Here is a 26,620-nt window from a genome sequence, read left to right as displayed (position 1 = left end):
GAGATCGCAAATACAAGCGGCAGAAGTGGGCTTCCTCCGAAGGGTGGCTGGCCTCTTCCTTAGAGATAGGGTGATAAGTTCGGCCATTCGAGGGGCTCAGAGTAGAGCCGCTGCTCCTCCACATCAAACGGAGCTAGGTGAGGTGGTTCAGGCATCTGACAAGGATGCCCCCTGGGCGAGGTTTTCTGGGCATGTCCCACTGGGAGGAGGCCCGGGGGCAGACCCAGTACAGGCTTGACAGATTATATCTCTCGGGTGGCCTGTGAAGCTGGAGGAGGTGGCTGGGGAGAGGGAGATCTGGGCTTCTCTGCTTGGGCTGCTGCCCTCGCAACCCGGCCCTGGATAAGCGGAAGAAAATGGATGGATGGATGGATGGATGGACAATAACAATAAAACAAGTATATTTATAATACATCAGCAAAAATAAGGCCTGGGATCCTCCTGGTTTAAAATATGGTCCACGACTGGGACACTCAGGTTAATCCTGCAGTACAAGGGTCTGGTCTGGTTAAGGAAAAGGTGGAGAACAACATAAACAGTTTTAGTAGAAATGTATGATTTTATTTATTTTATGACATCAAAGGATTATTGTGATTATCAAGCTTAAGTCAAATATACTAATAGGCTGTGAAAAGATTTCATTTGTGTAACTAACTGTTAGGTTTTATGTTGGCACAAACCTATTGCTGGAACAGCCGAGGTAATTTTACTGCAGCTAGTAAAAACCACCAGGCAGAACTCTTTGTGTGATCTCGTACACGAGGGAGAGGACCGAGGTGAGCGCTGTTCCTGGAGCCCCAGTCACTCTCAGTCAGCTCCCCCGTAGCACTGCTCTTTATTGTGGTTACATGAATATGCATAGATTCATTAACACAGACCTTCCCAAAGAAAAACAATGCTTGGACACTGCTAGCACGGGGCGCCCACAGAAACGCAAAGCAGGATATGAAGAATAGCTGAATATGTTTCCAAACCAACTTCCTTCTAAGAAAAAGACTAGAAAAATGGTGAAGCACATCTGCCCTTTGGCTTAACCTGAACAAGTACCAAGGTAGGTCTCCCCTGCATAATTGGTGTTCCCTGCATCAGGAGCACGTGCTGGGCTCTTCAAATCACGGACTAACAGTATCCCACATTCTTGATTGTTAGTTCACAAACACTTCTTGGAATGCCTAACTACTCCTGACATTTTGGAGATGTTAACTCTTTATACAGTAACATTACAGTGGGATACAAATAATATCAGGCTGATCCTGCCACGATTTGTTCCCCGTGAATAAATCACGGACAAACAGTATCACACAGCTGTTTATGTTTTTAAACCCATTTTGCACAGAGAGGCATTTCTTGTAAAACCTGAAGATAGTCAGATTAACAGTATTTTGCCTCTATCTGCCATTCTGCAATTGATCTCATGTAAACAATAACATGGCGCACAGCGTGATGTGAAAAGAGGCACATACCTTTGACGTTGCATGACGAACTCTGTATTCCTCGTCCACACGTAAACGCAAAAAAGGAGTTTTGATTTATAAAGCACCAAATTATAGCAACAGACAGTTAAACTGAATTGAACTGAATTACTTGACAGTTGTGTGTGCTGTCTGAGGACAGTCACTGTGTTTGTAAGTAGCCGTGTTCATTTTGTCACATGTTCTTTCTACTTTCTACTCTTTAGATTTGTAAACAATTTGTTGAGCACTAATGTGCACATGAAGCCCATTAGTGCTTTGAGTGCTCCAAGGGGGTAAAAAAGCACCTCCGTCTAGTGAAAGAGCGCTGCCTACTGCTCGAAGAGGTCAGAGTCCGCTGGGTCCACAACGCAGGGTCGTGTCATCCTGTCTGGGGTGTCGTGTGTGGATGCGAGGAAAGGAGGACCCAAACGCTGGACTCACAGGTAGGTGAAGGCTGGTGTTTACTATGACGAGCAGGTGAGCTGAACATAAGATGACAGGCTGAACTGAAATGACTGGCTTAACTGAACACACGTACAGAGTAGACAACATTAACATCAATGACACGACAAAGACCAGGAAGAAACTGAGGACTTAGGTACACTGGCTAATGATGATGATTAAGGACGAGTGAGAACACAGCTGAACATAATGAAACAGGAAGTAGGGCTAATGACACTGGGACAGAGGGCTGGCACGGTGAAGCGGGAAACATGAATGTGGAACATAAACTGAACATGAACTGAAAACACCGGGTGAACCACCCAGGAACCCTGACACAGTCTTGACTTTAGACAACTGAGAAGTAGATGATTGAATCTGAACAGAAGAGGAGAAAATCAGACATCTGAGCAGAAAACTGAGAATAAATTATTCTGAAAGACAGTTTGGAAAGTTTTTGGGGGTTTTTTCAAAACTACAATGCAACCTGTCAACTGAGATGAACTTCGATTCAAAGCAACTGAGCAACAACTTGGCAACTGAACAAGAGCAAATTAATGTCTATATGAAACTGACAGACAGTTTGGCAACAGAACAGAAAACAAGTGATTCTCAACAACTGAGCAACAATTCGGCAAATCAACAAAACAGAAATGACTGTAAATTTTTAATCTGAGCAGAAGAAAAGCTGCTCTGGAAACATGGGCAACAGTTTGACAGCTGAACAGAAAGAGCTTGAAACTCAGCAAACACGAAGCAATTTGATACCAGAACAAAAGAGAAACGTCTCCCAAGAACAGCAACAACTTCAACTTCAAGTCTGTGAATGTAAAGTGAATGTAATCTCTAAGACTTGAAACTGCACATTAAAATATTTTGATGAACATGAAACCATCAGAAATGTTTACATGAACCAAATCAGTAAAAGTGGAAGATGGAGGATGGCAAACATGCAAAAGAAAAATCAATGCTGAGGAGAAGTATTGTTGTGTGAAAATGCCACATAAGGTGTTCAGCATTAAAGTGGATATGAAACACGACATGTATAAAGGCTAATTGACATAATTGAGCCCAGCTCTCAAAAACTGACACAGATGTAACTCTGACTGTGAAGCTGGATTTAAGAAATAACTGCTTAAAGGTGTAAAAACACAGGTATCGCCATATTCTGTCAGTACAGAGCATGACATCACCAGCTCAGTCGGTTAGTTTCAGTCAAAAGACTCACATTAGGTTGTGTTAGGTAACTAATAACAGAACCAATAACTCGAGGAAAATAAGGACAGTAAAACATCAGTTTAATGGGGTCACTGGCTGCACCTCGTGCCTGTCCCATCTGTGGCTTCCTGTTGGAAAACAATAACATTTATTATAAAAACATCGTCTGCCCTCGATGTAAAGTGAAGTGTAAAGCTAACTGTACCTTATAGGCTTTGCTTAGAAACTGCAGCCCTCAGATACACCTCTGTACCTGTGTGAAGGAGGAAATCATGCTGATTAACTTTCACTGATTTAAACATGTGGTCTCTGATATACACATGGTATCATTTGTTATGTGTTCTGCATTGTGAAAATTGTTTGTGCAAAACATGTGAAAATGAAATGAAATGCATTTTGTTCTTTGCACATTTAAGTGGCCTAATCTTCAGAGCATGTGATACAGAGCTGAGCTTGGCAGCTGGAGAAAAAGCTTTTGTGTAAAACTGGTTTCAAAGTAGCTGTTAGTCAGCCAGCAGGTGATAACAGCATCCAGGAAGCTCAGACTTTGTATCCAGTGTGTCTGAACATTATGTGTTTCTGTGAGGTGGAGATCTAACAAACGAAACACTAAACGAGACTGTTGTGACTGTACCTGTGGGTCCCATCTTCATTGTAGTAAACAGCACTCTGCTCTGGTGTGTCGTGTTCCCCTGTGAAGATCATCAAATTCATCCACAAAGGAAAAAAATATGTTTTAAAGGATGTTTGTTTTATTTTTAAACTGCACAGGTTTTATGTACTCACTGTTTCTTCTAAGATCTTTAAACTCAATAATAGAGGAGGTGACATTTTCATATTCATCTGAACCTGAAATGTTCATAATTACAGGATTGTAAAAGCATGGAATTAGTTTCATTAAATCAAAAAAAGTTTCAACTTAAACTGCTCTGTGCTTTCCAGCACATATACTGTACCATTTCTGTTTGTCACTTGTGTGACTGATTCATAGGTGTCAGCAGTACCTAAAGAAAAAAACAAGCCAGGCTCACATTAATCATTTTATTACAGTTACACTAAAGATCAGAGCAAAAACAGAAACACTGTGTGAGTCAAAACCAGGACTGTAAGATCTTTAAATGTTCTTTGAAAAACTGGTGAACACAAACTGAACCTGATAAATGTTTGTGTTAATGGAGGTTTAATAAAAGTCAATATTAATAATAAAGATAATAAAGATCAGTTTAAATGCTGACCATGTTGAGGAGAGTCGTACACATGAGTTTCATCCTGGTTGACTCCATGATTTGTGGAGGAGCCCGGACTGTGACTCTCAGACTGGATCGACCTAAAACAGGAAATAAACACAATAAACTCAAAAGTAACTGATGTTTGTTTAAAATAATAATAAAAAGTATTTTACCAACCTGGTGAAGCAGGAATCTGTGAAAGAGACAAATGTTATTACACATGTTTGTCATGTATAAATTGTTCCACTGATATTTAGTGTCATGAGATCAGAATACATGTATATGTGTGAATAATTAAAGTGTATGTAGTAAATAAACTCTCTAATACAGCATGAAAAGAAGAGGCTCTTACACTTGGACTGTCTGCAGCGATACAACAAGAGCAGGAGAATAATAATGAGAGAGACTCCACAAACCAGTCCAACCATCAACCACACAGAAGATGAAGAGCTGTCAGCTCCTGACACAGCTGCTGAAATGACTAATAATAATTAAGTAATAATAAAGTATAATACTTATTATTATACTGCATATTTCAGTTCTCACAAAATAGATCCAGGTGACTTGAAGCATTAAACAGACAATCTAATGTTCCTTCTCAAGCATGAAAATCATTTTTACAAAAACACATCAAATGTTTTGATCCTGCTCACCTTTAACTGACATCCAGCTCTGTGCTGACTCTCTTCCTGAGTACTGACACTTGTAGAAACCTTCATCAGACTTTGACACTGCAGAGATGTTCAGCTCCCCTCGGGGATCATTTTGAATAAGTTTGTCATTGTGATAGAAAAACACATTGGAAAGTATATTTTGTCTTCTCAAACTGCAGCTCAGACTAACAGAAGCTCCCTCAGTCACAGGATGAACAGGACTCACCAGGATAGGACCATTACCATCATCTGTGAAACAATCACACACAATTGTTTCAGTCACATCAACTGGTGCACACTTTTAGAAAAAGCTGATATGTAAGCTTCAGGGAGATTTTCACAGAAGCGACTCTGTGAAACAGATGATCGACTTGAATCCAGGTAAGAAAGAAATGCATGTAGTAAATGAAGTTGAACGGCTGATGGTCAGATTTTATAAGCTCATCATGTGATCTAACAGAGACTCACTTAGTGTCACGGTCCTGGGTCGGTTCGACCCAGCATTTTGTGTTTTTATGTTTTGGTTTAGTTTTGCATTAGTTCTTCTCTGGTGATACTGTTTTGATTATAAATATATTCTGTTTCTTTAGCTATATGATGATGATGATGATGATGATGATTTCTGGTTTAGGTTTCGTTATCGTGCCCTCATGTTTAGTTTAGGTTGCCTGTGATTAGTCTTCTCTGCCTGTCCCTCTGTCTGTCCATGATGCCTGCTTATGAGTCTGCGTCTGTGTCTCTGTCTGTCGTGTGCTTCCTGTTTGTTACATCCTGTGAGGCTGTGGGAGTGTGTGGGTGGGGTGTTTGCCTGTTCTCCCCGCCTCCTCCCCTCTTGCCACGCCTACCCCCTCTGTCTCTCTCACTCTCCTCTCTCCCCAGGACACAGCTGCTCTTGATTAGCCTCGTTTCCCACCTGACTCCAGTCAGCAGTGTTGGGGAGTAACGGAATACATGTACCGCCGTTACGTATTCAGAATACAAAATATGAGTAACTGTATTCCGTTACAGTTACCGTTTAAAAAGGTGGTATTCAGAATACAGTTACTTTGTTGAAATAAATGGAATACACGGCGGTACTTCCCTGTTTCATATTGTCGCGGGTCAGGATTGTTTGGGTTTGTTTGACAGCTATGTTCTGTTGTTCCAGGTGGCAGCGTTACGGTTGCCATGGTTACAGGGTGACGCGCTCTCTCTCTGCGTGTTTCCTGGGTGAGAGAGCGCTTTTTTGTTGTTGTTGTTGTGCTAAGCTAATAGACAGAATGCTACAGGCATAGCTCTAAAGCATGTAGCCTGATGGGCAGTGTAGTCCGTGCTGCAGCGAGAATGGACTGCCATACACGTTATGTGTCTGTGAGCGAGGGAGGGAGAGAAAGAAAAAGTCCGAGCTGTCACGGAGCAAAAACGGGAGCTGGAAGCATGTAAATATAATAATAACCACTGCAGCCAAGAAGAGTGCCTGAGGAGCCCATTTGTAAGTAAGCTATTAAGACTCAACTGTACACTGTGTTCGTGTTTTCCTCCGGAAACAATAAGTTCCGTATAGAGCAGCCTTTCAACGCCTCTCTCTGTCTCCCACAAGCAAAGTTGACCCAGACAACAAAGTAAAGCTAGTTTTCGGCTACCAGCCCGACACTAACCCGAGGTATTAGCCAGAGGTCCCTTTACTACGTTTCGGACCTTCAGTAACAGTAATAAATCACAGCAATAGTACATTCACGTAGTTGTAAACAGCATGATAATATATTAAGTATTCCAAAGTATTCAGAATACGTTACTCTCATTGAGTAACGTAACGGAATACGTTACAGAATACATTTTGGGGCATGTATTCAGTATTCTGTAGTGGAATACATTTTAAAAGTAACCTTCCCAACACTGCCAGTCAGCAATCACCTCTGAGGCTATTTAAGCTGGGGATGAGCTGTGAGTAGGGTGGTTTTTCCCCCGGTGGCTCTACATGGTTTTTGTGCTAGGTTTTGGACAGACAGCCTCCTTCTAAATAGTGAGTAGACGGGTTTGTGGGCCCTGAGAGTGTCTCTTCTTCGTGGTGAGGAGTTAAGTAGGAAGTGTGGGAAGTGCCTTCCTTCTTGTTTAGTAGTCTTTTGTTGCTGCGAGTGTTTCTGTTGCTTCTTTGACATTATTGGTAAAACGGCGTTGCCGGCTCTTTAAGTTAATGTTGTTTGTAACAGAACTATATTATTTGTAATAAAACTATATTATTATTGAACAACTCTGTGTGTTTTCCTTTTCATTCTGTTTCCGGACCCATTTGTTACTGGTCCCCTCACTCGCACGCCTAGACCCCTTCGGGGGGAACGTAACACTGTTTTATTTTGTAGGTCTGTGTCCTATGTCAGTGCGTTCAGCTTTGTGCTCTCTCTGTCTCGTCAGTGTAATCAGCGTCAGCCGTGTCTCCTAGCTGTTTCCTCTTCGGACCGTTCACCTCTTGTATTTAGTGTCTGTGTCTTCCCCTACTCGGTGTCGCATCGTTAACGTCTTCTGCCCTCACTCCCTGTGTGTTCTGTTTACCGTCATGCCAGTCTAGTTGTTTTTCAGTACAGTTTTCTGTTCGGTAACCCCTGCAATAAAGCTGTTTGTTCGGAATTCACTTTCGTTTCCGTGAGTCCTGTATCTTGGGTCCTTCCTCTCTGCCTGCCTGCATACAGCCGAGACATGACAGAACGACGCGACCACAACCTGGACCCAGCGGGCTCGTCCCGGGAGTGTGATATCTCCCGCATTCAATGTCTGGTTAAGCGGATTTCCCACACAACGGACGCTAAGGTGATGGCGATTGGAATTAACGCTATCAAGGCGATCCTGGAGGGGAATCCTCATTTGCATCAGCTCAGAGAATACATGACCTTGATGGACCAGCTGCATGAAACTCATGAGGTGTTACAAGCTCGGGAGCTTGCAGCCTTTGCCCGCGCCCAGTATTCTTCGCCGAAGCCGTCACATCGGCAGCTGCCACAACATACGGAGCTCTCCGCGGAGTCGTCCGCCGCACAGCAGCAATCGTCACGGGGGGAAGAGGCATTTCCGCACCGCGGCCACAGAGCTCCACTACTTGCCGCTCAGGGCTTAATTCACCTGCCTCCTGCTTGGCGGCGATGTGGTCGCAGGATGAGGACGAGGACGTCTTTTTTCCATCATCACCAGTTTCTCCTGTCGCCTCAGCCCCTGCCGCCAGGAGGAAGCGGCGCCACCGCCGTCATTCCTCACTACAACAGGAGCCCAATCATTCGTCAGAACTGCAGGCAATGGTGAGTGACGTTGACTGTACCCCTATTGCTTCACCTGCGAATAGTAATGGGGACTGTTTTCCTCTCACGGCTAAGAGTAGTGAGGTGAAGGCGGTTTGTTCCATGGCCATTCACCCCGGCCCTGTAGAACGAAAAGACTCCCTGACTGATTACGTTGATGTTTGTTCCGCTGAAGAATCAGAATGTACAGGCAAAACTCTGATTGTGCACCCTCTGTTGGAGCCAACTAAGAACTTTTTTGTCGATACCAAGCCAACCCCGGACAGTTTGAATTCAGTTTTGACATGTATTGCTGAACCTATTAATAATGCTGTGGGTTCGCAATCCAAGAATGGAGACGGAGACTTAACGGGCTGTTTCCGCCCTGTGCTCTTAGAGCCGAGAAGCCTAAGCAGAACTGTTTCGTCTGAACTCGTTCAGCTGGTTAAACCGAGCCCTAGAGGCTCAGGGGAGCCAGAACCACCCCCTGCATTACGTTCACTACAAACACCATTTCAACCGTTAGCTCATTCAGGAGCCCAGCTAGCTATTCAGCTGCCCTCAGCTCAGTCAGCTGCCCAGTTAGCTACTCCGTTACCTATAGCTCAATCATCTGCTCCTTCACTAGTTTCATTCACACCACAGCCGTCACTTCAGCCTTTATCGATCCAGTCTCCTGCTGAGCAGCCCTCTTTTCTCACTCATGTTAAGCAGACAGACATGCCCAACAGGGCTGTAAACATTCCTCAAGAGCTGGCCAGTTCTGAGACTGAGATACACTCCAGGGCCTCCCCAGAGGCTGGGTTTCAGCCCCCAGCAGACTCTGGACCCCTGGAGGTCAAGAAGCCAGCTGAGGACTGCACCCGGCCGTCACTGCCTGAGCAGAATCAATGCTCTGTGCAGCTGCAGTCTGCTGTGTGTTTGCCAGAGGCCCGTGTGCCTGCTGGTTCTGTTTTGTCCCTGCCACAGGCCCCCGCACCTGCTGGTCCTGTTCTGTCTCTGCCAGGGGTCTCCGCACCTGCTGGTTCTGTCCTGTGTGTGCCAGGGGCCCCGGTGCCCACTGGTTCTGAGACTGTTTTCGCTGGGGGCCCGAGGAGCCCGTCCAGCTTCCTGACTCGTCAGCTGGGGGCCCGAGGAGCCCGTCCAGCTTCCTGCCTCGTCAGCTGGAGGTTCAGGAGAACCTAGCCAGCTTCCTGCCTCGTCAGCTGGAGGGCCCGAGGAGCCCGTCCAGCTGCCAGCTGCAGCCTCATCATCCTCGCCAGCTGCAGCCTCATCATCCTCGCCAGCTGCAGCCTCATCATCCTCGCCAGCTGCAGCCTCATCCACGGCGTCGCCTGCAGCTTCATCATCCTCGCCAGCTGCAGCCTCATCCACGGCGTCCCCTGTAGCTGCAGCCTCATCCACGGCGCCGCCGGCAGCAGCCTCCTCATCAACTGCATCCGCGTCGCATGCAGCAGCAGCTGTTTCACCCACACCATCGCCTGCAGCGCCACCATCTCCGGCTTCCATGGTGTCACCTGCAGCGCCATTCTCGTCTGGTCCAGCCTCCGAGCCTTCAGCTTCACCTGGTCCAGATTCAGCATCAGCTCCAGCATCGCTTGGTCCAGCGGCAGCCTCTTCCGCCTCACCTGGTCCAGCCTCATCGTTTGCTTCGCCATCGCCTGGTCCAGCCTCTGCTTCGGCCTCATCCAGACCTGGTCCCGCCTCCGCATCGGCTTCGCCTTCGCCTGGTCCAGCTTCGGCTCCACCCTCGCCGTCGCCTGGTCCAGCTCCGGCTCCACCCTCGCCTGGTCCAGCCTCCGCTTCAGCCCCAGCCCCGCCTGGTCCAGCCTCCTCATCTGCTTCAGCGTCACCTGCAGCAGCCTCCTCTTCTTCAGCTTCGTCTGGTCCAGCCTCTGCCTCAGCGTTGCCTGCAGCAGCCTCCTCTTCTTCTTCTTCAGCTTCGTCTGGTCCAGCCTCTGCCTCAGCGTCGCCTGGTCCAGCCTCTACATCCACTTCGGCTTCGTCTGGCTCAGCTTCTGCCTCGTCTGGTCCAGCTTCTGCCTCGCCTGGTGCTGCAGGGGCTACGCCACCTTCAGGTACCAAACTGCCGCCTCAACATCATCGGTCATTTGTCAGGCTGGTTGTTGGGCATCATCACCACTGTGGCCGGCCTCCGGACTTCTGTTGCCGCCCCCGCCTCCCGCGTGGACGACCACCTGAACGCCACCACTGCCTTCCGCGTGGCCGGCCTCCAGACTTGCTCTCTCGCCGCCGCCGCCATGCGCACGGTCGGCCCCCAGAACTGCTTTCTTGCCGCCGCCGTTGCCGTCCACACGGTCGGCCCCCAGAACTGTTTCGGCGCCACTGTCTACTGCGTGGCCGGCCTCCGGACCTGCCCCGCTGCCGCTGCCTTTCACACGGTCGGCCTCTGGGACTGCACTGTTTTGGCCTCCTGCACTGTCGGCCTCCGGGTCGGCCTCCTGAACTTGACCATCTGGGTCTTTCACAGACCTGCAGCAGTAACATCAATAGTAATGCAATCATTTGCATTATGGTTGTGAAGTGATATGTTAGATTTGTATTGTTGGATTGTCATTTATGCCTAGAAATATATATATATTTATATATGCTTAGAAGTATATAGCCATATGTGTGTGTGTGTGTGTGTGTGTGTGTGTGTGTGTGTGTGTCCATGTAACCACTATCAATATACAATTTGAATATAATGTTGGGAGAAGCACTGATGATGGCTTGATTACTTTAACTCACTTGATTTGAAACCATTTAGAAAACCCCTCCGCTTATGCACGATTGTTATTTATGGATCTAATATCAGTGTTTAATACCACAAACACTTATACACTGTTAAATAACATAAAGGTGGATCCTTATATAATCAGATGGTTGTTTGGCTATTTTCATTAAAACATAACAGGAAGTGAAAGTCAGTTCTACTCGTTCACACATACAGGTTATACAAACTATTCTTATTATCTATTCTTTTCTAATTTTATTTAAAAAATTGTGGAAATCAGAAGGGATTGTGCAGTGGTGTAAGAAACACACCTTCATGTTAATTATAGAGAAAAATAATCGTCCTCATAATTATTATGATCTTTGATCAAAGATCTATTGGAGATCTCAGCCTGGTTTCAATGACTGAAGAGAAGTTTGAACAAGTGACAACATTTAGGGATTAAGATGTTCAGTTACACTGGGTTCATCATGTGGATCATTTGTGTAGTCAGTGCTTGTATTTTTTAGAAGGCTGATGGTCCATGATGTGTTTCCCTTAATTACTCTGAATGGAGACAAAAGTTCATCTAATGTGATGACAGAGATGTTGAGCTTTTTAGAGTTTTATTCTGATGGAGAAAATATAAAATACTAATTTACTTAGAGAACAAAAAACAAGAATATTTTTTGATGCTTTGGTGCATAAAATTGTCTGAAATTCTCATTTTTGTTTGTTTTGCCACATAGAATTACTTCACATACAGCAAAGCTGGGACAAATGTTCATGCGACGTCTAAATCATTCAGATCCAAGAAGTAAATGTATAATAACATACTCTGTACAGTGATGTTGACTGCACTGCTGAACTCTCCTGATCCAGACTCACACCAGTACACTCCAGTATCTGACTTTGATGTGTTGATGTTACATGTGGATCCAGTCATTCTCCTACAGTCAGAGAGTCGGCCGTCCTCAGAGAACTTCCTCACTCTCCACTCAGTGAAGTTTCCCTCACAGGTCAGTGAGACAGAGTCAGAGGTGAAGTGTTGCACTCTGTCAGGACTCACTGTGAGAGACGCTGCTGAATGAACATCTGGAAACAACATGCAGTGAAGAGACAAAGCTCACAGATGTTAGCATTCAAAATATCACTGAGAATATATTTGTTCTTGCTAAACCCACCATAACTGCAAATAAATCTATGAATGAGATTTATTAATGCAGATTTAAATGTTGTAACTCCTGCAGGTAGAAGGATTTCACTGAACCATCTGGGTCTCTCAGTAATAATCTCAAAGCATCATTAAAAGCTACTTGAATGTTCTGTACTTCACAGGAGTCCTGCCAAATTTACAGACTTTCAAATCATCAACATGAAGATTAAAAAGAGCCGGAGACAAAACTCATTCTTGTTTAACTCGGTGAGAAACAAACAAGGAGGAATTTGAATAACAACAGAAGTGTTTGAGAAAGGATGAGATTCAATTTAATCCTTCTTGAGGAAACTTAAATATAATAATTTAATGCAATTTAATATTAATATTCATTGGACATCAGATTTCAATGTCAGTATGTTGCTGCAAGAAAAATAATGGTGAATTAAAGTGATGACATAATTTATTAGAGAGAAACAAACTGACCTGCAGACCAGACAAACTTCGGTTGACTGTGATCAGTGTGATACTCTGGGTCTCCTCTTCCAGCTCTGCACACATATCCTGCTGTGTGTGTCTGTCCATGAATGATGTAGGAGTCCTGTGCAGTCCCACTGCCATCAGGTAGCAGCTCATAACTGGAGGATTTCTCTGATAGATCAGGAACAGCTTTATACCAGTAGAAGCTCCATCCTGCAGACGGATGTTCAACCTGACAGTTCAGAGTTACTGAGGCTCCAGGACTCAGCCATGATGGAGACACAGTGAGGACAGGACGGGGTTTATCTGTTCAACAAAGATTTTCTCTCAGTGAACATGTAGTACAGTCTCTGAACAGTGAGCTCAGTTTATACAAAGAATAATAATCTCAGTCTATATGAACAGAAACACATTTTACAAAGTGTTCAAACAGCTTAAAGCAAATATGACTTACTGTCAGAAACCGTCAGTGTGACTGAATCACTCCACTCTGTTGTGTTATGCTGTGAACTTTTCATTCTGCCCTTACAGCGATAGTTTCCACTGTTGGATGATGAAGCAGATCTAATCCTGAATTCATTTTGATTTGGAGGTTTTATCATGCTGTTTGTTTCCCACTCATAATCCCACTCAGTGTCTCCTCCATGGATCTCACATCTGACAGTGATCGTCTCTCCTCTGTATATCTCAGACCAGTTTGGATACAGAGTCACAACAGGCCTGTTTGAGACTGTTACTGTTCAAGAAAGTACAATAAAAACACATGAAAGACAAAAAAGGTTTAGTTACCATCAGATGTAGTGCTTTGTGGGAAGTTACATTTAAACTCACCAGTTGTGTCAATCCTGACTGACTCACTGTTCTCTGTGTAGTAAACTGGTTCTCCTCTTCCTCCTCTGCAGCTGTAGAGTCCTCCCTCTGAGACACTGATTTGTCCATTTGTCACAGGTTGAAAAGATTTCCCATCTCTGTACCAGTAGTATTTCCATCCAGATGATGATGATGACGATGATGATGATGATGATGGGCTCACAGAGCAGGTCAGGGTCACACTGCCCCCCTACTGGATCAGCTGTCCTATCAGCTCTCAGTTCAGCCTTTGGTTTCGCTGCAGTTCAGTTTAGAACAAGAACATAAAAGTAAAAATGACTGAATCAGAACAATTTAAAGAACTTGATGGAAACATGTGAATGATCAAATATCACAAAACTTTATTGGTGAAGCTATAACAAAGTGTGTGACACAAAGTACTCTGAAATACTGTTTTGATCCGCACAGCATTTTTTTTTAATATTTACTTCTGAGTATTTAAAAGTAATTAATAAATGCATAGTTCATTTACTATCATTAATTTGAAGCATGACTTAGTTAATTCATCCATAATGAGAAAGTAACCCAGGTTAATACGATCTGATTGTAGTTAGCATGCTATGTGCTTGTGTTCTTTACTAAATCTGCTGTTGAAGCCTCTGATAGCTAAGATGAGTCCTTGTAAGTGTGTTTTATATTCTTTTGCTGTGGAAGCTGACATTTCCTGTCGATGTGCACAGATGTGTCAGAATGGGTTTTAAAAGACACATCGATGGTTTGGAGGAAGTAATTACTGAAGCTAACTCAGAAAGATCAATTAGAGAAAAAACTCTAAATAAATATCAATGGCACTGAAAGTAGCTGTACATAATGTTTTGTCTGTGAGATGATTATGAGTAATTTATATACTCATTAAATATCATTAGCCTAAATTAATAACATACCAGCACAGACCAGCATCAAACAAAATGAGGACATATTGTCGTCTGCAGTTCAGAGTTCATTAAATGGCCTGTATTTGTATGGTGCTTTACTAGTCCCTAAGGACCCCAAAGCGCTTTACACATCCAGTCATCCACCCATTCACACACACATTCACACACTGGTGATGGCAAGCTACACTGTACCCACAGCCACCCTGGGGCGCACTGACAGAGGCGAGGTTCATTAAGTGAAAAATATCCAGTGTGTGTTTGTCATGAGAGCAGACTCTTTATCTAAAAACGGAAACCTCTAAGATCATTTCAACAATAGACAACATGCTAAAAACAACTGAAGTAACTGCATCATATGTTGGTGCAACAGGGAGTAATAAAAATAAAAATAACACAAATACAGAAGAGCAATTAATGGATGTAACTGTTGTTCTTAGTTGATGTGGTGGAGCAGCTGAAACAGGTTCAGCATTCGTTCTGCACTTCATGTATTAGAGCTGCACAGCAGAGAAGTTACTCTGATATGTTTGGTTCTCTTCACTGGGAATAAAAAGCTGCTGTTCACATTTTTTATTTTCAGAGTAAAAACAAAACATTTTACTGAGCAGCACAAAAGAAACAGCTACAAAGCTGCAAGAAAAGCAAGTGTGTTCACTGATTTTGATGAAACAGAGCTCCAACTTACATGATACAGTCAGTGTGATGGTATTACTCCACTCTGTTAACAAATAGGTCCTTCTGCCACGACAGCTGTATCCTCCACTGTCAGACTCAGTAACTGTGATTCTGTATTCTCTGGATGTTGGAAGTGTGTTTAACTTGTTTCGTCTCCATTCATACCACACGTAAGCTCCTTCACCTCCCTGAATCTCACATCTGACAGTGACTGTCTCACCGCTGTATATCTGAGTCCAGGATGGCTGCAGGGTCACAGTGGGCTTAATGGGAACTGTTCACATAAGAATGATCCAGTTAGAAGAGAAACATAAAAACTCTGCTGTTTATAACATAAGAGTAGAGTCACTGCAAAACAGCTGATTCACAGACAAACAGTTTGAAGACTCAACATCAAAACAAAGTCACAATAAAACTATTTATAGCTTTCAAACTGTAACACAACACTTTCAGTAAAATGTACCAGTATTTACTTTGTACAGTTATCTTTTATTTATATTATAAAAAGTTACTGATTTTTTTCTATGAGTTGTATTAAATCTAATTTACTTTAACTAAGATACGATGTTTGAGCATAATCTTCTGTCAGAAAGAGAAACAGAAGAACAGACTCGTCCCCAAAGACAGGACGTAACAGTAATGACAACTTTATATTTCACTTTTCAAACTCAAAATTTCACAACTCTTTATAGGAGCAGAAGAATAAAAAAACAAAAATGGCAAATGTAGAAAACAGAAACACAGTTCAAAGAACATTAACATTTCGAGTAAAACTGGAGAATTCGTCTCATGAAAATATTACTTAAAGGAACTAAAAGGAAGTGACTGACTGCATTTCAGTCTCCAGGCCATGAAGCACCTTAAAAGCAAATAATTAAATCCTGAAATCAGTTTGAAAACATGCTGGGAGTCAGTGTAACAGTGGGACAGGTGTAATCCCATGTGATGTGATGTGTTTGATTTGGTCTGCAAACTCTGCGTTTGCAGTCACAGACATGAGGAAGCTGGGACAATGACATGTACATTTATTTTTTTCATGTTACAAACACATTTTTTTTTCTTTTCCGCATGTTTGATTCTGAGTGACGACTGAATATTTTTATAAAGATGTTAAAAACTGTTTTACACAACTTTTGATAGTAAACTTAAAAAAAAAACCTGCAGTACTGTTTAAAGTATTTTATTGTATTTTGGGAATTAAAATAAGTGAAATGTGTCCAACTTACCTGTTACTCTCAATGTGGTGATGTCACTCCACTCTGTCCAGGAAGAGCTTCTTCTACCCCGGCAGCTGTATCCTCCACCATCAGACTCAGTAACTCTGCTGATTCTGTATTCATTGGATGACTGACCTGTGTTTACCTGGCCTCGTCTCCATTCATACGTCCACTGAGCTCCTTCACCTCCCTGAATCTCACATCTGACAGTGACTGTCTCACCGCTGTATATCTGCGTCCGGGATGGCTGCAGGGTCACAGTGGGCTTAGGAGGAGCTGTTAAAAATATATCATTAACAAACTTAAATATAAAATCATTATTAAAGTTGTCCCAGTTTTTATTGCTCTTGTTAATGGTAATCATAATTTTGCATGCTGTAGACAATATGACTTGAAAATCAGCAATAAAAAAGTTTTGTTGTATTAATTATTACTAAAAGACATAAATGCATTGTTGGATTTGTGATTGTCATTTATGCTTAGAAATATCTACCCATATATGCTTAGAGTTTTATAATCAGTTGTAGATTGGTAGAGGTGTATAATCGATTGTGTAGTGATAGGATCTGTGATCTTCAGTAGGCTGTAATAGGCTTTGTGTGCGGTGTAGTTAAATTGTCTCGTTCCAGCGGTGGGCCTGTGCTAGACAGACCCAACATTAATTGGTCCTTCGAGCCGGATCCCTAGAATTGACATTCACCGAGGGGAAAAAAGAGACACGCCGAAAGACGTCAGCCAGGACATATAGAAGTTCCTGTACTAAAGTCCCGAGACGTGAGAATTTGTCATCGGGCCGGTGGATTAGCTGTCTGTTTTTTCTCCTCGCTGGATGATGATTGACGGGATTCGAGATTAATGCAAGAGCAACACCAAGTAAGTACTGTACAAAGGAGAGCGCTGTAGCTGCGCGGGTACACGCGAGCACGGTCGCGCGGTTTGACGCGGGCCTAAGCTGTGCGGGTTCACGCAGGCTGGGGAAAGTTATAGGCCTATTTTGTGTTGTTTGTGTAAGTCTGCGTCAGGCACAGTCTGTGACGCCGGTTGTTGTTGTTATCATGGGTTCCCGAGCAAGTAAGACTACCTCACAGGGAGACGACACATTCATGCAAGAATTTACTCCCGGCAGTGCGAGGTATTTATATGCTCATAACTGTAATGAGCGTAAACTAGTCGTTGGAGAATGTCAAAAGTTGTCGGAAAACATAGCGGGCTTGAAGAGCGTGCAGAAAAGGCCAGCCCACATCAGCAGCGGTTAAGCTATGCTCTGGTGAATGGCTTTCATTCACCCATTGCTGATTTCATCAGAAAACAAAATGTTAATCATAACTCTGACGGGTCCGCTGAATGTATGAACTGGACCTGCCATGCACAAGAAGCAATTAAGGAAACACAGAAGAAGTCACAAAGCTCTGCAGCCGCTGCCTTCTTAGCAGACGAGACCTTTTTCCAGGGGCAGGCTGGAAGGGGGCAGAATAGAGGCAAGAATGGAGGAAGTAGAGATAGGTGGAGACCTAGGGCCGGACAAAAGCAAAGGAATGAAAAGTGTCACAGGTGTGGGGACATAGGTCACTTTGCCAGAGATTGCCCTAGTCGCAAACCCGAGTAACCCCAACTGTAATAAATGACTACCCGTCAACACTGCCGATATATACGTATGTTTAGATTATTCTTTAGATTTCCCTGATCAACAACAGCCTGTGCTCCAGACCATTAATTTAACCAGTTGTTAATAGTAATCTGCATTAAGCTTAGGGTTGCTCAAATTCAGTACAATGACATATGAGATGAAGTAAAATAGGTAAATATTTAAACTAATGACATGCATAGAGGCACTTGACCTGTTTGAAAGACTGTCGTCTTATTATGAGCCATTGTTGAGCTATAGAGCACACCTGTGAAAACAACTAATATGCTTGACCCTATATGAAACAGCTGAAAACTACATGATGGAGAAGCTGAATTGAATATGAAAGTGCAAGTTTTTGCCACTGTGGGCAAAGCACGCAACCACTGTGTGAGGTTGCGTTGCTGTCTCTTCTGAGCTGATGAGCAAGCTACACATTATCAGATCGGGAGCTGGCTGAGAACTCATCAAAGAGAGAGAAACAAAACTATGATAACTCAAGTATGTAGCGTATCCATGAGTTCTTTCAGATGCACAGCAGTTTTCCTGCATCTTGACTCATGTGTGTAGAGTGTTCATAGCATCAGCATCATGTTTTTGTTTATTTGTTTTGTTGGGTTGAAAACTAACTAAATAAACTTGTGATCATACTTATGGATCACCATGGCACATATCATCAGTCATATGGTTTATTTACGCAGATGAAAAAAGTGAGTGTGAATGTGCCTGACGTCACAGTGTGTGTGTGCGCTGTGTAAACGTAATTGTCTCTAATTGTGAGAACGGTGATTCTGCAGGTCACCAGCTAGTGTAAAGAAAAAAAAGAGACAAAATTTACATTGTAGATGAAAAATAATAGAAAAAAGGTTTTGTGTTTATCAGCCAAGAACAACTACAATCTAAATTTCTGCTTTTAAGAAAGGAGAGTTCAAAAAACAGAGAGTTCTGTGTGTTGGTTAAGCAGTGATAATAATAATGAAAATGTCTTAGTTTTGTCACTTTCAGGTGAACAGCAGACCTGAATCAATTTTCCAGATGCAGCAGTCGGAAGAAAGTTATAGTTTAACATCATTGGAAACCTTCAGGCCAAGTTTCTGGCTAACTTATTTACAGCTCCATGTGTCCCTCAACCTCACAAGTGAGCTCTCACTCCTCCCTGAAGACAAGGAATGCAGTTCCAAAGAGCAATAACATGGCAGATAAAGAGACAGCAGCAAAGTCCTGAGCAAAGAGTCCCAGCAAGCAGCAGCAGTGTGGACAAACAGCATCGGAGAAGAAAAACAAACCCATCATCCTGAATGACACTGTGTTTCCAGCAAGCTGCAAATTCACTGTGCTTGTGAAAAGAACGTTTGAGGAGAACTGAGGAGACTGTTGGAGTTTGACATTTGCCACTTTTGGAGAAACTGGCAAGAAGAGACAGTGGAACACAGGACAAAGCTGAAGAAGAACTGCCTGCTGTTGGACTGTTGAAGTGGGAGAGAACAACAGAGTGAGAGGAGGTGAGAACACAGAGGAAAACTGTTGTTTAATGTGGGAAATCAAAATTTGGGTTAGCAAACCTGGGAAACAGAAAACTGACTGCCTAAGTCGAAAATTGTGAAGGAATCTGAAACACTGCAAAAAGAAACATATACAAAATCACACACACAAGCAGAACATGCATTAACCCTACTAACACAAACACAAGAGAGCTCATGAAGATTAGACACCATCTTAAGCATCTTGTCCAAGTCACCTCGTGTGATGCAAAGATCAGTGGACTCATAGCACATTAGTTGAGAAAGGATCAAATAATAGCAGAGAAGTGTGTAGGAAAGGCAGCTTTAAGAACATGCCCTGCTGGAGATGCAGCTCCACAGACATTGATTAAACCTGCCTAATAACAAACATATACATGCAATGAAAATCAGCTTGTTATCTCTCATCAGTGTTTAAATAGTGTCAATTTAGCAGACACTTGTTATCAAATGCTGACAGTTAACTCTCTAGGTTGCAGGACAACAGTTTAATTTTTGTGAAAAAAACAAAAAAAGATTCTGGTTTGACCAACCAGTGATCAGACAAAAAATTTAGTTGTAAATATAGTAAATTGGGAGATGCTTTCTGCTTGACTGATGCAGCACAAGTAATTTACTGTATGAGGGAAATTCTATTGTTGTGATAATCAGTAGCGGTTTTTGATACGGGCGACACGGGCGGTTGCCCGGGGCGGCATCGTGGTGGGGGGCGGCATCACGGGCATCGGCAAAAAAAAAAAAAAAAAAATTTGCTCGTACTCATGCTGCCCCGACATCAGCCAGCGCATATTGGGAATGGCATAGGCACCGATCGTTTTTCTATCGCCCATTTGCTGGGAGTAAGGGCGCCCTCCGTTTGCGAGGTGCGTCTGCTGCTTGCGGCACAGGGAGGAGAGGGCGGGGCGGCAGACGATTCTCTGGCTGGCTGGAGCAGCATCTAATAACCAACTCGCAAAATAAAACAAAATAAAAACAAAACCAACAAACACGAAAACACCAGACATCAGGATACAGACTTATAATTTGCACCGATGTTTTTTCGAAATTCTGTATGCGAAAAGTGAGCGCGAGAGCCCTCTGTGCACCTGCTTGCTGCTGAAGTCAAAGTAAACTTTATTGTCATCTCCGTTACATACAGTCCAGTATATAGAGAGACGAGACGATGAGGCTCCAGTTACAACAGTGCAAGTAAACAAACAATAAATATAAGAAGAGTAAGAAAATAAATATACACTTTAGGACTCGGGGTAAAGGGATCAATAACAATTTAAAATTTATAGTTTACAGTTTGATGATTTAAAGTCTCACACATAACCCGACGAAAGGGAGGGGGGGGGGCTGCTTCCAAATAGAGCACATTTCAATCATAATGTTGTAAATCCAAGCCCATTATGTATTCATGATTTGAATCCTGGGTTGTGTGAAATCCCAGAAATAAACCCTACAGACAAAGTGAATCTGTGAACTAAGGTGTAGGTCTGTTAGGTTATGTTGTGGTGATTCTCGGGTTGGGGGATGGGTGTTCATACTGGAGTGCAAAATTAAAACCAATGGAAGATGGACAAGAAAAGTTCAAAGCCATCAGGTGCTCAGTTTAGAAAAATGAGAAAAGAAGAGGAGAAGAAACGAACAAATGATACAGGTAAGCAGATGTGTCATTGGATAATGGCAGGTCATCCTGAAACAATCAGAATCACAATACTTTATTAATCCCTAAGGAAATAATGTGGGTTACAGTTGCCCCAAGAAGAAATGGTAAAAATAGTAACAGTAACAGACTAAACTCCAAACAATACATTATGTTACAGATTTTAATGTTGATTAGTCAGTGTCAATTGTTGATTTGTCCTGTTCTCATTGTATGACGAATTATGATGGCTGTTTGGTAGCCGTTTGCATACTATGCATACTCTCTCTTCATATGTGTGTGTGCTCATTTTTCTCTGGTGAAATTCAGTATGGTTCCGACAACAGTTTTATGTTAATGTACAATCCTTAATATCGGGGGGGGGGGGGGCAGAGGGAGTGTTCGCCCAGGTGGTGATAATATTTTGAACATGCATTTCTGTTGTCCTGTCATCTTAGTGGGTTAATAGCCGATATGCAAATTAGTTGATCGTTCTTAGATTAATGAAAGGTGATTGAATTCTAGCACGAGTGAATGGGATGTGTTGGAGTTTGTTAGAGTGGAGACTCTAAAACACTGAGTTTCCTGTTGTGATGTGCGAGTGAATCCTGCACCCAGATACACAACTCTGAATACATAAGAACAAACTTCTTTTGTGAAATACCTGATGACATGTCACATGTTTTATGATGATGGGGAAAAAGGAAAACTTAATAAAATCTGTGGCCTAAATGAGTAAAAAGTACAGTCCTGGGGATTAAATTCATAGCTAATAAGACATTAGGGTTATGTTGTGTGTTGTGCGGCTGATGGTTGGTTTGGAGTTCATCTAGCTGATGATTTTTCTTTTGTTGTGAAGTTGAGCCTGCCAATTAGTATGATGGTATGATTAATCATGCTAATGGTATGATTTACCCTCCTGAGATGAGGAGCATGTGTCATGACTTAACGAAACCTTTTATTTTGATACTTTCACAGTGCACTGAAAGTTTTGTTTGATGATCTCGTTTGGAGCAGATCTGCACGATTACAACAGAAGCGCTATACGACATGTCGAGAAAACCGTTGCAAGTGAGTTTCTCCACAATTACAATGAGGAAGTCACTTTTTGGGACAATTAGAAAATAGGTCCCTGCCCAAAAAAGGATTCAGCGAGGTAATCCGATCTAAAGTTCTTCTTTTTCTTTTTGAAATGACGTCATTTTGCTGAGAGTGAAAACTAAATGCGACGATAGGTTCCACTATCAGCAAAGAAAGAATGAATGAAAGAATGAATGAAAAATGAGTGAGAGAAAATAAAACTGACAGACTGGTAAAAGCTGACAAAAGCTGACAAGACTTTACTGATGTAACACGACTGTGCGAAGTTAACCCCCACCTGACAAAGGTGCAGATGAATCTATGTGTGTGTCTTTTTACAGGAGCAGAAAGATGACAGCAACATCCGAGGTTGCGTGAGCTTTGGCTGTACCGATTTACATTTTGAATGCCACTTTTTGTGTCTGTGCATCTATCAGGGGTGTTATTCTACCTTGTGGTGCTCACAGAGGTAACTGTGAGAAAGTGTGTATACACCTGCGCAGCGCTAACATTTGCATTTTCTTTTCTACAGCATTACAGTTCTTCATGTAGTCTGATCATGTGATTTATACCAGGATAGCTGGTTGATGTTTTCTACTACAGGATTTCTGGGTTTATGTGTGAAGAAAACTGTGTTCACAGGTTATGAGTTGTTAGGGAAATGTGAAGGTTACTTTGATGATGTGAATAACATGTGAGACATTTCCTGTGTTGAAACTAGTGTCACTTCTTTCCACAGCTATGGATGGCCAAACTTATGGTCTTTTATAGCACCTCTGGAACCTGTCGACCTGTGCCTGACCTCCAGGATTGTCCATGTGTGTTGCTAATATTTGTTTTCTAAGAGTGCATGCAGAGGATTCAGCAAAGACGGACAAGTAACATGAGAAAGCAAATAAGAGATGCAGTGTTTGTGGGATAGTTTAATATGGGGCTCATTAGCTGGTCACTACTGAGCTCCTAGTGATAGCTAAGTGGAGTGACTTTGCTTAAGGGAAGTCACCGATTACATTAATGCTAACTGAGTACATGGGATGATCCATGTCTGAGGCAAATTATGGCAATAATTGTAGTTTACTGATTTGAGAAAACCTGCACATGATACTTGTTCTGCTGATGCTGAATGCTTTATTACTCTTATGATACAATTGTTTATAAGTGTGAAGTTTGATTTCACTTCCAGATCTTGTTTTCCAGGCCATGATGGTGTGTATGCAGGCTCCAGACAGAGCCAGGTTTTAAGCAAACTTAATATGCAAAACACACTAACATCTTTTATTGCAGGGTTACGGAGCTACTCCAGAGGAGATGCCCTGGTGTTGCCTGGGACATGATCTAGCTAACCTTTTTCTTTCAGACAGGAATCTAGGTTTGATGAGTTGACTCATGGGAGTGTCCATGCGTCAAGAGGAGGGGTCCAGAATTACATGAAACTATGTTTTCTAAACTATGTTTTCTATGATTTTTTCAGTGATTTGTGTGATTAACAGTTCATTTACAGGTAAACCTATGCAAAGTGGTGCATCCATGTTCAGATGAGGCTTTGATGGCGTATAAGTGGAGTTCACTGACCTAAAGAATGTGGTTTGATGATGATTGACATGCTTTCCAGATAGAAGTTTTTCCTCCTAGCAAGGAAATACAGGTGCAGCAGTCAGAGTATTGCTGAAAGGAATCTCCTGAGAAATCTTCAGCGGCCCAGTGAGAAGCGAAAATCATTCCAGGCATAGCTGACAGTCCAGGCAGTGGTTGAGGTCAAATGTCGAGCTGTTTGGGGCCCATCGTGAGATCAGATTTCGGAGCAAGGACCACGAAGCTGCGTTGGAATGAGAGCTGTGCCAAGGGGGCTTTCCAGAGGCCAACAGAGGAGATTGTGGACGACAGACGGGCACCTGAAGGATGAGGGGAGCGTGCCAAGCTCCATCGACAGCGCAGGGGGAGTCCAAGGATGACATCATGGTTCTGTGAGAAGCACAGGAACCAGAAGCTATGGTGGTGATGACAGCAGTTTCCTATGACCATCACCTAATGCTGTGTCGCTGTACTGTGCATACGATGACACACTGAAAACTGCTGGGATCATAACAGCAGTAAGATAACTGGATCCAGCATCCTTTCCACAGAGGGTTTTCCTGCAGAGATGAATGTCTCCACAGGACAAGGAGGCCTGAAGTTAGGTGATGGGGGTTCATAGAGGCCATAAAACAGGAGTGCTGACCAGGCCTGCAGCTTTCACGATAGCTGAGACCCATGTTGACAAACAACAGACTCAGCTGGTATGTTTGAATGTCTATTCTACATACGTTTGGACTCTGGTCCTATGGACAGTGATGGAAACAACTGGAAGAGACATTTATGATGCCTTGCAGAACTTAAACCACTCTGCAGAGGGACATGCGATTTACATGTCTTGCAGAGGAGCGCCACCAAGCTGGGATGTTTTTGAAAATGTTAATTTCTTATTTTGATCATTAACAATTGATTTGTTCACTTGTAGGATGCAGTTTACCATTGAATGAGATCAATGAGAACTTGGATAACTGCTAATATGTTTGTCAGACTGTGTACGTTTACAGTAATTTAGAGTGATTGACATATGCTGAGTATAAAAATGTTTGCATTGACACTGTCAGACGTGAGGTATTCATAACTGGGGACTTTTCTAGCATAACTATCAAAAAGGGGGGAAATGTTGGATTTGTGATTGTCATTTATGCTTAGAAATATCTACCCATATATGCTTAGAGTTTTATAATCAGTTGTAGATTGGTAGAGGTGTATAATCGATTGTGTAGTGATAGGATGTGTGATCTTCAGTAGGCTGTAAAAGGCTTTGTGTGCATTCCAGAGCATTCTGGTATTCACCCCCCACATTCCAGGAACATGGGAGAGGTCGTACCTTGTCTTATTGTTTTATGGTAGGATAAACGTGTCTATATCTGTTTTAGTCTAAGTGCCTTTTGTTTAGATGGACGGCTTTGGGGAGTCTTCATGGGGTCACATCTTGACCCCAGACACACATACACACACACACACACACACACACACACACACACACACGGTATTCTTTGTTCACATGTATACCTATGTAAGATGTTATATGTTAATGAACCTATGCATATTTATGTAACCACAATAAAAGGAGTGCTATGGGGAGCCTGGCTGAGAGTCTGACGGAGGTCAAGTGGGTGGAACGACACTTGGCTCTGGGCAGGCTTCCCTCATGCATGAGTAGCCCACCGAACTTTGCCTACTTGGTGTTCAATGCTTTTGCGGTGTAGTTAAATTGTCTCGTTCCAGCGGTGGGCCTGTGCTAGACAGACCCAACATGCATGACTGTATTTCTTTTGTGATATAAGGACATTGGCTGATATTCAGTTTGAGCCTCACAAAGACAGTCATTAAGCCAGGGTCACATGTAATTTTACAATCCAAGTCCAAACTTTTCTGAACCAGTGGATTTAGCACTAGACTTTTTTTTAATAATCAGGAATGTAAACATTTATTTTAGTACCTGCTGGGGTCTGGAGGAGGGGAGTCGGACTGAGACTGAGAGTCAGAGCAGAATGGAGGGAAGTGTGTGTGTGTGTGTGTGTGTGTGTGTGTGTGTGTGTGTGTGTGTGTGTGTAAACAACAGAGATAAAGAGTGAGCACAGGATCTAAAAGCTCTCCCCTTGTGTGTGTGTTTGGGCGTGTTGTACTGAGGAAACATGTCAGAGTGCTATAAACCATTAGTTTTTCATTCATTTATAAATGTATTCATTAACATCAATCAGTGGAATGAATCCAAGTAAAACCTGTAATGAGAAAGGCTTACACAGCAGACCAGTCTCTGATACAATTATATTGTATTTTTAGGTCAAACTTGAAGAGAAATTAATGTAAAAATGCTGAAAAAAAAGAACTGATGGAACCGCAGCAATAAATCCACATGTGGAAATCTTTTTTCCTTCCAAGTGTTTTACAGTGAGTACTGAATCTAAAAAACAGTATATTTGAAACTAGAGATGGACCGATCCGATATTACGTATCGGTATCGGTCCGATACTGACGTAAATTGCTGGATCGGATATCGGTGAGAAATAAAAAATGTAATCCGATCCATTAAATATCAAAAAAACACCTCACAAAACTTGCGACACGGCGTAACTCGGCTCATAACCGTAGCACGTCGGAGCAGTGCGCTCACGTGATAGAGCGGCTGTGTGTATTTGTAGCCTCGCTAGCAAACCAGCATTTCATCTCCGAGGAAGTGATCCCAGAGAGAAGTAAAGCAAGTGTGTAAGTTCATCTCTGAATGTTTGTAAAGCGTACCTACGTTAAGCTTAACAACCGATATATGGAGCGACTGCCTCTTCTCTCTCCCTCCCTCTCCTGCCGCTACTTCATGAAACTGTTTAATGATCAGCTGATCGGCTTTTCTGTCGCGAGTCCGTCTCTCTTCTTTGTTTTCGGCCCACTTTGCACCAGAAAGAGGAAACCAGCGGCTGAACAACAGCAGCACGTTTAAGCTTGATAAGCTGTCGTTAGAATTTATTTA

General features: G+C 42.9%; 2 protein-coding genes and 1 non-coding gene across 3 annotated transcripts in view; 1 reads left to right on the top strand and 2 right to left on the bottom strand.

Annotated features, from left to right (window-relative positions):
* The window catches only part of LOC109198185 (low affinity immunoglobulin gamma Fc region receptor II-b), a 997,390-nt gene that overhangs the window by 445,262 nt on the left and 525,508 nt on the right, over positions 1 to 26,620 (top strand). The gene's annotated exons all lie outside the window — the stretch shown is intronic.
* Positions 1 to 26,620, bottom strand: part of LOC109201287 (obscurin) — a 493,328-nt gene that overhangs the window by 319,837 nt on the left and 146,871 nt on the right. Inside the window, exons 8-11 of the mRNA XM_025906001.1 lie at positions 4,695 to 4,811; positions 4,520 to 4,535; positions 4,349 to 4,440; positions 4,070 to 4,117 (exon numbers count right to left, since the gene is read on the bottom strand). Coding sequence (XP_025761786.1) covers positions 4,070 to 4,117; positions 4,349 to 4,440; positions 4,520 to 4,535; positions 4,695 to 4,811 — 273 coding nt within the window. The remainder of the gene's footprint in view (positions 1 to 4,069; positions 4,118 to 4,348; positions 4,441 to 4,519; positions 4,536 to 4,694; positions 4,812 to 26,620) is intronic.
* LOC109196520 (uncharacterized) overlaps positions 13,167 to 26,620 on the bottom strand; it is a 65,046-nt gene continuing 51,592 nt past the window's right edge. The window contains exons 2-3 of the transcript XR_003219472.1: positions 13,424 to 13,700; positions 13,167 to 13,322 (exon numbers count right to left, since the gene is read on the bottom strand). This is a non-coding gene — a transcript (uncharacterized LOC109196520). The remainder of the gene's footprint in view (positions 13,323 to 13,423; positions 13,701 to 26,620) is intronic.

This window comes from Oreochromis niloticus, linkage group LG3 (genome assembly GCF_001858045.2).
Source record: "Oreochromis niloticus isolate F11D_XX linkage group LG3, O_niloticus_UMD_NMBU, whole genome shotgun sequence".
NCBI classification, from domain to species: Eukaryota; Metazoa; Chordata; class Actinopteri; order Cichliformes; family Cichlidae; genus Oreochromis; species Oreochromis niloticus.
The sequence above is the reverse complement of the archived record's forward strand: the minus strand, read 5'-3'. Positions and strand labels throughout refer to the sequence as shown.